The sequence below is a fragment of the Cinclus cinclus genome, chromosome 7, assembly GCF_963662255.1.
Source record: "Cinclus cinclus chromosome 7, bCinCin1.1, whole genome shotgun sequence".
Lineage (NCBI taxonomy): Eukaryota > Metazoa > Chordata > Aves > Passeriformes > Cinclidae > Cinclus > Cinclus cinclus.
The window spans coordinates 13508429-13520490 of record NC_085052.1 but is presented as its reverse complement, the minus strand read 5'-3'; the positions used below and the strand labels follow the sequence as shown (position 1 = coordinate 13520490).

Sequence of the window (12062 nt, the reverse complement as noted above, 5' to 3'; positions counted from 1 at the left end):
TTGCAAAAGGCACACCTGACCTGTTGAGACAATTCATCACATGAATGTTTACCTTCCTCATATAAAAACCCCATTGAATTACTCTTGCAGATGCCTGAATTGAATATATTACTTCAGGTATTCAAGTGCAGTACCTACTGTTTGACAAAACAATGTTTCTCAGAGCTGACAGATTTTTTGTGCAGATGGCATGTAATGGTAGAATAGAAAGTGAGAAGGTAGCACTGTCTCCAGCTGATGAAAGCTACCAGGTGTTCTGATAGCTTCCCTTTGCTTGTCAGCCCATGTCTGAGACTACAGTGACCCTTCTGTCCCCTAGCCTTGGGGTATTTGTTAGCACAGATGAGAAAGTTACTCAGTCCTTTAGTTTTTCTGGTAATGTGGTTGAAACTTTCCACTGTGGGAGTGGAGGTGGAATCTAATTGACTTGGGCTTTTTTCTCTTGTTCTGAAACTGAACTTTATCTACATCTGCAGGACTGAAAGCTTCTGTCCTTCAATTATAGGCATAGGTATGCACCTACTGTGCTTAAACATTCACTTGTAACATCCATGTTTCTGGATGATCCAAAATTCAGGTGGTGAGCTGTTCCTTCACTTTTAAATTGAGGGTGAACCTTTCTTGTGGAGTCTAACCTCCAGAAAACCGTGTACAAATTCATAGAAAATTCCCTTTGTTCAGGCAATATGGAAATGAATCAAAACATCTTCTACCGGATCTGTTATTGTTTTGATGCTTACCAAGAGTTGTGCAAGTAACTGCCACCATAAAAACACTACATATTTTGACCTAAATAAATATTTTTGGTACTCTGGCAGAAAAGAATTGGATTCCCTAGAAGTTCTTCCTGTTGCAGAATGTTTTCAGATCTGCTCTTAAGTCTGTCAGAGACCATCTGTGCAAGAGAACATCACCCTTCTTCCTACAGGCAGTATTTTTTCTTTATGCTGGTGCATAATTCCTCTCTGCAACTCTAGATAAATGGGCATGTAAATAATTCTTCATTGCTGGAGAGGGTTTAAATTGCAGTATGTAGTCCAGTTCAGATGGAACTTTGTGTAAGCAGGAGCTGGAGGGGAACAGCAGTGTGTGGAATGAAAGCTATTGGCTTGGGACACTGCTCTGTTTCTGGGGAAAATGAACTGTGTATATGATAGTGAAAGCAGTTTGGAGGAACCAGGTTCTTCCATCCCCTCTGCCTCCAAGTCATTATTCTGTTCTGCTCACCCCTTCCCTGTTCATTATGTTTCTTAGAAGGGCTTTGAAGGAAACTTCTACCCTGGATCACAAATAATCTCAAAGCTGACCTTTGTTTTGATGTGGTTCCTGGACTGCCATCTTGCCAAGCAATTTTTTTTTTTTTTTCCTGTTTTGAATTATGAAATTGCCAGTTCTGTGCCAGCACTGTTAACTGTTTTCTTGTTTCAGTTCTAAGGTTGTCTACCAATGCTGGTCAATGGAAAGAACCTGCAAGCAAGGTGACCCATGCATTAGTCAATATTAGGTAAGGAGTAGAAGTTAATTGCTCTTTTAAAGTTTCTCATTTCTTGTGTGACTTCATTTTTATCATGACAGTTCCAAATGTGTTTTAATGAATTTCGTTTTGAATTTGTCCTACTTGTTGGGCTAAATTGTTGCTCTATCAGGGTTCACAGGCATAAAGGAATGATCACCAGGATTTGATTGTCCTCTAATAATTCTCTCAGCTTTTCTGTAGACCGAGCACTTTCAAAACATAGCACAAACTGTAATGAATTAATCCTCACATCATTTTTGGGAGAAGCTGCACAGTAGAGACTAATGCTGTGCTGGCAGAGCAGTTGTGAACCTAATGGATTTTTGTTGCACGATTCTATTGCAGTTCCATGAAGCTATGAAGGGGACTGTAAGCCTGCTGTAATAAGCAGATTCGAGGCCTCTTAACATTGCAAGATTTTTGTGTGTGTTTAAAACCAATTATTTAAGGGCATTTCAATGTTCTCTTAAATCTCCTCTTCCTGTTCAAGGGCATAAGGGCAGAAGTTATGCTTTACTTGTAAGGCTAAGGAGTGTAAATCTAGGTATGTATTCTTTCACAATGGCAATAATAAAATTTTCTGGCACCTGAAGCAGCTATTACTGACCAAGCTGGGTACTGGGCAAGAGGATCACAGATATGATTGATTGGAAGATGTACGAATGTTGAGAGGGAAAATTTACTTCTTAGCTCTGGCTTGCAAACAAACCATAAAAGTACTTATACTGAAAAAAAAAATCTGTCACTTCCCTAGTCACCCCAGACATTTGGTGTCTGTGCAATACCAAGTAGCTCAGTAATGTTGCATTGTTACTACTCATGGTTTTCCTCACTACAAGAGACATTGTGTAGGACAAACTCGCTGAGGGCATTTCTCAAGTCAATGTGCATCTTCCATGTCTGTAAACTACCTCAAAGGTTCCCTTAATAAGTGTGTAAGCTTGATAGCATCATATATGATTCTAAACTTAATTTTTTGCTATCCTTATTTTTGGTTTTTTTAAGCAGATGTAAGTGAACGTGTGTGGGTAGATAGTGCACTTGGAGTGAAGCAGCAGAACAGGTGGCTGTTGACTAATGTCACTTAATGTGTCACAAAGTGTCTGCTCTGGGAATGCTGTAAAACCAGCGAGAGAAGTCTAAACTCAGAAGAGAGAAAAACCCAGTGATCAAAGAGCATTTGTGCTCCCCTCTGGTTTGTGGATCCAAGAGTTTGCACGGGCTTATTTCCTGTTGGCTTTGCCACTGTTTTTGTGAAGATCAGCATGCAGCTGAGACAAGATGCAGCTGAAAAACTGATACACCTTCAAGGACAGTCTATATCAGACAAGTTCAGAAGGTGGTGATGTCTGGAATCAGTGAAACCTCTAGTCTGTTCCTCTTCTGAACTTCTGGTAGCTTTCCTCTGCTCCACCCAACTGCTCATCTATGTTGAAATTTCATGAATGACTGCTTTCCATTCAGTGAAATTAGTAAAGGTAAATTACAGATGATTCAAGGCCTTGAGAGGGATTAGAATTCTGAGAAGTCAGTCTGTTTAATTTATCCTATTTCCTCGCTCTCAAAAAAAATAGGTAGGGAGAGTTTTGTCTTCTAGTTTGTTTTCTTTTGGTGGTAAAAATACTGTGTTTGAGGGCTTCTTTAGCTGAATAGATTTCAGAGCAGCCAGAGAAGTCCAAAGGTAGTGTGCTTTTGTGAAGGTGTTTGTCAGTGTGATGGTTGAAAGTGGGGACTGTGACTAGAAACTGGCTTAGCTCCCCATTATCTGGGTTTTCTTCTTTGTTTGTGCCCCTCTGGTTTTCCCTTAGAGTGGTCTTAGCGTACTGTGTTTTATTTGGATGCTTTTGTCATGATGGAAAATAATTTAGAGAAATCCACCCCAGATTTTTTTCTCACCCTGCTTCGTCATTCTGTAAAGTTTTTATGAGCAGTGATTACCTGCTTTTTGCTGTAACTGCAGTGCAAAGTCATGCTTTGGTTTATATCTTGGTCTCAGTACACAAGCTATTTAAAAATAAATAAACATTGCAATTTCCTTATCCAAGGGCTTTTAGTGGGTTTTAGAAATATAAAAGCGTCTGCCTGTGCATACATACAGTGGGCTTTAACAAATATCTTAAATCCTAGTGTACAATTTTATGTACATTTCTGCCAGGAGGGTAATGGTGAGTTGTTTACAATGTTCCAAGGCTGCAATGCATCTGTGTTACAGGAGTAACTGTTGAGGAGACATGGAAGCAGTCCTGCTTGTACCCCACAGTGCTGGACTGATGAGCTCTGCTGATGAATTGCTTAAATAGACAGTCAGGATGAGTAATACCTAGAGAATCTTAGACATGTTCTTTTTTAAACTCAGCCACAGAGAGATCCTGCTTTGTGTATCCTATTATGGTATGAACAGTACCTTTTGGTTGGACTAAAAGTTTTCCAGTAGACAGTCTGAGTTTTGTTGTTGCTGATTATTTGATTTTCGTTGTCCTTACTCCAGTCAAAAAAGCAGTCATGAATATTCTTTTTGAGTATTAAGAGATATGGAGGCTATTCCTGCCTTTTTTTCTTTCTACAGATAATTTATCATTTCTGTGCAACCCAAAGAAAATGAAAAATTGAAGAAAAAAAGAATAATAATATCTTTATCTGTCTGAAAAATCTTACATACCAAACTGGAATGAGTGATCCTGATTGCTGTCCTATCTCACAAGTCATAATTTCTGTCTGTGGATTTGTCTCTGTGGTTTTCATAAATAATTGAGATGTGATAGACTGCAAGATATGGCTGCAGCACTGATGGCGTTGAAATAGGAAAGTGCAGCAGTTGGTGGTTTGAAAACTCACCTTCTCACCTATGAGGAAATAAACACATTTTGAGACAAGGTTTTTTTTTCCTTAACTAATGAGCCTCTTCAAGATAACATTGTGCAGGTTTGTATTTAATGAGAGTTTTATTAAGGCAGGGTTCAAAGGGGCATTTTCTGATTGCCTATTCATTGAGAAAGGTGGCAGCTGAATCCCTGTATTATTTTAATAGACTTTCTTCTGATCAGGATTTTTCTGGTGTGAATAAATAGATTAACTCAGTGATTAATAGGCTCAATTTCTCCCTTGTCTGAAATTCAGCCCCATCATAATTTCTAAAGTAATTTTATTTTTCTCACTGAAATGCTTTTAATAAGTGGAGAGTAAGTCTGTAGCATGGAACTAGGCAGTAGGAATTTTTTTAAGGTGTTTTCTGTGCTGTTGTAACATGTGCTGCAATCCTTGCTTGGGTGCTTTCATTCACTCTTCCATCTTGCAGCTACTTTTGTTCCACTTGAGCCACCCTGTGTGATGCTTTTTTGTTGAACAAAGGTGCTGCTTCTCCCAGGGCTGCTTTTGGGGTTGTAAAGGAGAGACTGGGGATTTCAGAGGAGCACTCAAAAGCATTGCATGAATGTGTATAAAATGGTTATGCTTGATGCCAGTCTACACAGGAGGAGCACTCTGAAGGAAAATTTGTCATTTTACTTAGACCAGATTGGACTGTGCTTGTTTGTTGTAGGACTTGTCATCCTGGCCTTGCAGATGTAGCTCCTGATAAATTACCAGCACTCACAGAACGGCACTTATTGAAAACCTTGACAGAGGAGAAGGCTGCATTCAGATAGTTGTTAGAAAGTGGGTGGCTGCAAGCAGTCCACCTAGTACCTTCAGGATTGTTCCACCAGACTGCAGGGAATTTAGCATTTTTTTAAGGGGCGAGAAGACCAAAATGCCATGCTGACCAAGTCGTGTTGCAATGGTTTTTATGCAGGCTATGTGAAAGTGGAGCAGTTGATAGAGAAATGCACCTGTATTTGTGGTGTAGGTGGTGACCTATGGATTACAGTCAGCTGAGACTGTGTGCAGAATGCATTTATATCTGTACACACACACACTTTCTTCCTTCCTTCTCTGTACAGACATAATAGACATACAAACACATTTCTTGCCAGTATGAATCAGAGTGAAAATGGGAGAGCAAGCTTAAAGCCTGTTTATGAAAAGAAATGGTCAAGAAAATCGATGTGCATATATATTAAAGCACAGATATTTGTATGAACATGTGAATATCTGTGTATGGATGTCTGTGTGTATATAAATACATATATAATATATAAACAGACATACACACATATATATGCTTAAGTTGTATCTATTTATTTACATGTAGAATAAACACAGAGAAATGTTTCCTTTTATAATGGGTTTATTAAAGCCATAATCTGAGCTGAAAATACCAAGCACCTTCTTGTTTTCAGCTTCTCCCAGATAAACCACAAGGCTTGGTTATAGATGCTCAGGTGTTGGTTCTTCCAGAAATACTGTTGCTCTGGATGAGTCTCCTGGGACTGTGGGACCATGTGGAACTGCTGAAGGCCAGCCAGTGCAGAGCAGCAGAGGGTGCTCAGGCATGCAGCTTACAGCCCACAGTGATCTGGAGTTCATTCCCTGCAATTCTTAAAACCACCTGTGAGGACTACACTGATGGAATAACAACTCCATTGAATTGTTCATTGAGGTGTGTTTAATGGTAATGACCTCTGGCATCCTGTCACTGCTAATCAGCCTGACTGAGCTCAGATCATAGGATAGTACAAGACAGTCAACAATTATTTTTTAATAAGGAAAAAGCAACAAAACTCAAAGAGAAACTCAGAAATGTATTTTAGTCATGCTTTTAAATTGTACCAGAAGCTTGACAAGATTATGGATCAAATTCTTACTAAAATAATGTAAGAAAACTTCTGAAGTGTATGCATCCAAACTATTTGAAGAATTAGTTCATTTTAGTTTTCAGGTAGTAGTGTGGTAGCTTGAAAAAAAATCTGATGCTGAAAATCTGAAAGCAGATTTTAGATGGGGATTCAGGTTTTGTTGTGGTTCTTCTTTAGTGGTCTGTGCTCACTCCTCACAGAAGTAGCAAAACTAGCAGACTCTTCTTGTCATGTGCTTCTTGTTGCATGCTTTTCTGACTGCATAGGAATTTTGGCAGAGCAGAACAGTTCCTGAAATGCCACAGTGGTTGTAAGAGAGTTACAGTGGTTACTCAGAGTTCACCTGCTACCACTGCTTGTTTTTCACTTGACCTTGCAGTATTGTGGTAGGGCAAGTTCCTTTACTAGGAGAAACAGATCTTGATATGAACAGGTTCTGGCATTATCTGGCACCTGAACAGAGCAAGGCAGGTGGATTGAAAGGGAAGGATCTTATGACCAGTAACATATTAAGAGGAGAAGCAAAAAGAAGGAAAAAAGCTTTCCTATCTTGGGTTGCCATGTTTCATCTTTTCACAGTCTAACCCATGTTTCAGTTCTTTTTGTTAGTATTTAAAACTTTCATCTAGTTGTGTAACTTCAGCACTTCATTTCTTGCATGTTATCTGATTTCTTCTCAAGGTTAGGAGTGTTAGTTTTCAGTCATTGCTCTTTATTTACTTGCTGATTCATCTTGGTGTGTTTCTTTTGCAGAGCCATAACCAATTTCATTCTGCTATAATTTTCTTTCATTCTTTCTAATTTGTACAGTGGCTTAATTAAATGTTGTCTCTGTCACTGACCCAAATCAAGAGAGCAAATCTGTTGGTTGAGTGGCGTTGTGTGGACCAGTTCCACAAACACAGCATCATGGTTTGGCAAGTCAGGTACATCCCAGGTCACCTTCCTTCTTTCTGCCAGTTAGTTCTGTTTCAGTCATGAAGGGACTCTGACAATGTCAAGCCTGTTTTCTCTTTAATGAACTTCTGGTTTTGGTAGGTTTTCGGAAGGATTGATTTCTGTGTTATTCTTTTTGTGATGACTTGGAGTTTCTGGAGCTGATCTGATTTTAAGCAAAGATGTTTGTATGGCAAAGAATGCCTCTGTCTGAGATACCATAGCCATGGCTTGCTTTCTTCAGTGTGTTTGGATACCATTCTGCAGAGATTGCTTTTCCTCTAAAATTTCATCCTCAGAGTAAACAAGGCTTTTTGGATTGGGGTGGGGAGGATCTTGAAGTGATTTATTCTTAGGATGGTAGCCTCCCTTAACTGACTTTCTTAGCTTTTTTCCAAGGTCTGCAACTGTATCAGCAGCTTTCATCTCCTTTCCTCTTGTCTCAACAGTGACAGGCTGGCCTTCACAAGGGGCCTGAGAGCAGGATGCCCTTCTGTACTTCAGCTGCTCTACAGGGTTTGCTACAGAGGTGAACCCTCTGTACAAGGGAGGATTGTTTGCTGAGCAGAAAGGAAACTCCTCTGCACAGCAGCAACTGCTTGATGGCCTCCTCCAAAGCTCAGCAGGTCTCTTAGTTCATGTGATTCTTATAAGGTGAATATCTCAGTGCTCTATGCCCACTTGTGAGCTGTTGTCCTCCTGGGCATTTTATTGGAAACATTTATACCTTGAAATGTGAAATATTTGCAAAGTTAGGCAGGATCTGTAGGCTACTTATCAGTTTGGTGAGAAATATTGCCTCTGTTGCTAATGTGTTAGAACCCAGATTTCATTTGCTCTTTGTCAAATGCAACTGCTCTGTGAATAGGGAATTCCTGTCTGCAGATCTCTGCTGGGGTCATGGGTGTGGATTGTAGGCTTTCAAGGTGGAGTTAGTTAAGCTGCTAGCATTTTTCTTTTTTTTTTTTTTCTTTTTTTTTTTGTCTCTGTGTATGCAGCCTTGGAAATGTGATGTTTGCACATAATTTCAGCTTTTGTGCTGATGAATTTGGGGTGTGAAGCTTTGGGGAAACAGTAAAGGAGAGAAGTCAGAGACTTCTCAGTGTTGTGTGGTCTCCTGTTTGATTTATGTGACTGTGCACTGCCTGGTCTGAAGAAGTGTGGCACCAGGCAAGAAATTATTTTTTGTTTTGCTTGCCAAATACCTTTCTCTGTAGAAACATAAAAGTAGTGGAGAATATATGTAAGCATGGGGAGTACTTCTGGTTTATTTCACAAGTGGATATAATATTTATTGGTCAGAAGTTATTTTTCTGTCTCACTTGCAAATATTTTGGTCTTGAATCCCTGTGCTGGACACAGGCAAGTAATGTCTGAGCTCAGTAATGCATTAAAGTTGGTGCTGCAAACCTAGGATGCAGACTTGTATACATCTTGGGTATTTTGTTGCAGCTCAAAAGCCAGAGAGCTCTGCTGTTTCTCTCTCTGAATTGTTGTATTGTTTCCTCCTGTTTATGAGAACAATCTTCATTATTTCTCTGGTACTGTGGCTGGCATGAGTTCAGTTCCTAATTGATAGATTTCAGCCTTACAGTCAATGTCTTTGTTGGTAGCTCTATTGCAGCCAGGAAGCAACCAGATTCTTTTGGCCCCAAGAATTGGCTCTACTGGAACATGATTGAAGCACAGTTTGAAGCAGCTGTTTATAGCTTGTCAAAACTTTGTCCATGCTGGTTTTATTCTTTGGGTAAATATAAAGGACTCTGATCTCTGCTGGTCTCAAATTTGACTTTCAAGATTCGCTTCAGTGGAGAAAGAACATTAAGCAACTTTCTTCATAACCCAAACAATGTAAAAATCATTGTGAGCTTAAATAACACCTTTTTCCCTTGAAAAGTGATGTAGTATAATGCTGTTTTGCTTTTTCTGTTTAAAAGAAATCTGTTGCTCACAGCAGCAGCCAGAATTATTATTCCCTCTGAAAGTCTGGGCTGTGGGATGTGTACTTAAAGAAAAGCTTTTCAAAAGCCAGTAACATGTATTTCTTATTATCTTATACTAGTGGGGGGCCTAAAATTTGGGTTTGTTCTAGGAATGTAAATGCCTTGTTCTCCTAATCTTCCTTTAGGACTAAACTGACAAAGTACCCACTTATTAAGTACATCTGCTCATTAAGGTAATGAAGTACCTACCTTATCTTGAACTGAAAGCTGGGATAATACATTGTTAGCATGACTGCAGAGCTGCGGTCTGTTTTTTTTCTGGTGTACTCCACATTGCACCAGAATCTGGTGCACAGTTCCCAGGGAACTGAGAGAGGAAGACATCTTGTTTCTAACACTTTGTTCATTAAAATAAACACTCATTCCAGCTTTTAAAGTTAGGGTGTTGGGGTTTTTTAGGAGCTCTAGTCATGAAGGCAGAAAACGTTGTCTCACCCTATTGGCAAGCAAAACAAAAAACAATTTCTTGCCTGGTGTCATACTTCTTCAGACCAGGTAGTGCACAGTCACTCACATAAATCAGGGTTGCAAAGGGACTAACTTTGCAACTCCCAGTAAATACCAGTTGGCTAAGGTGAAAGCAAAATGCTGCTTGGAGGGGAAGGGAAAACCAGAACTTGAGTGAGTGTGATTTCCACACTCCACACCCCCTTCCCCACTTCCAAAATATACTCTAATATCTCTGAGTCCAGATAGAAACACTAACATACATCAGAGTTTCTGGTGGCCTGAATGAAATTGACTTCTTGGGAATCCCAGAATGCAGCCTTTTATTCCTATTCTATGTGGTCTTTGAATTTGTTTTCTAACCCTTGCAGCCAGAAGAAAATTCAGAAAATGATGGCATAATGCTTGAGCAGTTTCTCCCTTGATTTTGTGGTTGGACGTCTGTTGCCTGTTTCAAGTAATGCTGACTGAAGGTTCAGCAGTCAGAAATGCCCATGTGCTTGGCTGTTTCTCAGCAATCAAAGCCAACCAGGTTAAGGTAACAGCAATCCCATGAAGAACTCATTTGTGTTGAGTACCAGATTCTGATATCTTATCCTGATAAGGGTTTACTTAAAGGATATTCCTCTGGCAAAACTGCCCCAAGTGTGTTTCCTCACCCTGTGTTATACTGACTTGGAGGAGGTATAAACTGACAGGGTTCCTGTCTTCTCTTCTGTGGGAGCAGCCTTCATCATGCAGCTGCATGTAAAGGAAGAGACTGGAGACCTCACCCAGGATAAATCTTGGTAGGCAGGACAAAAAAAGGACAAAACAATGTGTTTTAATATGTGTCTGTTCTCAAGCCTCCATTGGATACACATATGTGAGTGGTTGTGTCAGCCTGTAGAGGGTGGAGGCACAAACAGTGTTGGGGGCAACAGGACAGTCTCTCTTAGCAGCACTGACCTGTTAAACTAGTTTTAAGCTGAAATACTACCAAGTGTTTTTTATGGTTATGTCCAGAGTGATCAGCGGTCACTGACGTGACACTTTGCAGGGTCTAAACACGTGTTCTCTTGTTTTTGCTGGTATAGTGCAGGGTGGTTTTTGCAAACTGTTCTTGCTGTTAATGTCAACATCATCATCGCCTAAAGCTTTGCCTTAAGTACTGGGCTTGAGACAATAGTACTGTGAGCCCAAAAGGTGGGAACGTGGGTGTTGCTTGGTCTGGTGTCTGAATTAGGAGAACACTGACTCAGCAAAGGCATCTTGCTGCAGTGGAGTCCTGTTTGATAGGGTGTAAAAGCACGGTCTCAAATGCATCTTAAATGTGTCTTCTTTTCAGGGTGACCAGAAGTAGAATGGCCTTAAAAGCTCCCTGGCAATCCTTTTGCCTGACTTTGCTAGAAAACTTTGAAAGCCTAAAGCTTTTTCATGTTGCTGCTTTAGTGATTAATTAGGTCGTCACTTCGTGTGTTAATTACAGTGACATTTTTCTTCTCATTAGTTGGATTATGGAAAGTTTTTGAGTCTGCGTGGGATGGGAAGTAATGCAACCTTGGTGGCCAAGGGAAGGATGATTTCAAACTTTAGAACATTGAATTTCAATGGTGGCTTTGGGTACTGTACAAAAAAAATGCTGCACTATACAAAATGTGATTGGTAAGTAAGTGCTTTGAGGGCAGGATAAATGCCTTTTATTCTAAACAAACGTGGTGTTGTGCACACTTTGGATGAGGCATTTAAAACTGAATCCTTCTTCTGGAAGATTGTGTAGTTGTGTACTATGTTAATTAATGTAAAGCTTTTGCTGCTGACAGGGGACTGTGAATATGATATACTTCATATAATGTCCTTCATGGTGTGTACAGAGGGATCATTAAGCAAAGCAGTGTACATGAACAAAGGCCAATTGCTTTTACTTAATTTTTTTCCTAATTATTTCATGTCCTCCTCATAATTTTGCAACACTGTTTTGAAATCTGAGCTTTACATTAATTTTTTATGATATTTGAGATGAGCTTGTCTGGGGCAGATGTTCCCTTGTAAACTTAGAAAGCAACAGGTCTGCCATACACTGTTCTTGATTCGTTAGTTTGAAAGCTGTGGTTGCTTTGATGTTAAGCCCACATGTGAATATGCTGAGCCTTGATGAAGGAGCAGACTGTGCAATTCTCACAGGGTAGCACCTATTTTTCTTCCTTGTTTGGTGACTTTTACTCTTAGCATGAGGTAATGTCACAAATGAAGAGTGACAAAACAAGAGTGTCCAGGATCTGAAGTTTGACTGGGAAATAAAGTTAGTCAGATGGCAGTAAGGGAGGCTCTTCTCAGAATGAGTGATCCCATACTGGACCAGATAGCTCAGTGCAATCTCCAGCCTTGGGACTTAATCACATCTTGCCTGAGCATAGCTGTGAGTTAAATAGCCCAGTGCTGGATACA

General features: G+C 39.9%; 1 protein-coding gene across 5 annotated transcripts in view; it reads left to right on the top strand.

Annotated features, from left to right (window-relative positions):
- ARMH3 (armadillo like helical domain containing 3) overlaps nt 1-12062 on the top strand; it is a 123450-nt gene that overhangs the window by 53459 nt on the left and 57929 nt on the right. For all 5 annotated transcript variants that reach the window (XR_009933349.1, XR_009933350.1, XM_062496308.1 and 2 more), the window contains one exon: nt 1429-1504. Coding sequence is in view for 3 of the 5 variants with exons in the window: in XM_062496308.1 (XP_062352292.1) it covers nt 1429-1504 (76 nt within the window). In the remaining 2 variants the exon portion in view is untranslated. The remainder of the gene's footprint in view (nt 1-1428; nt 1505-12062) is intronic.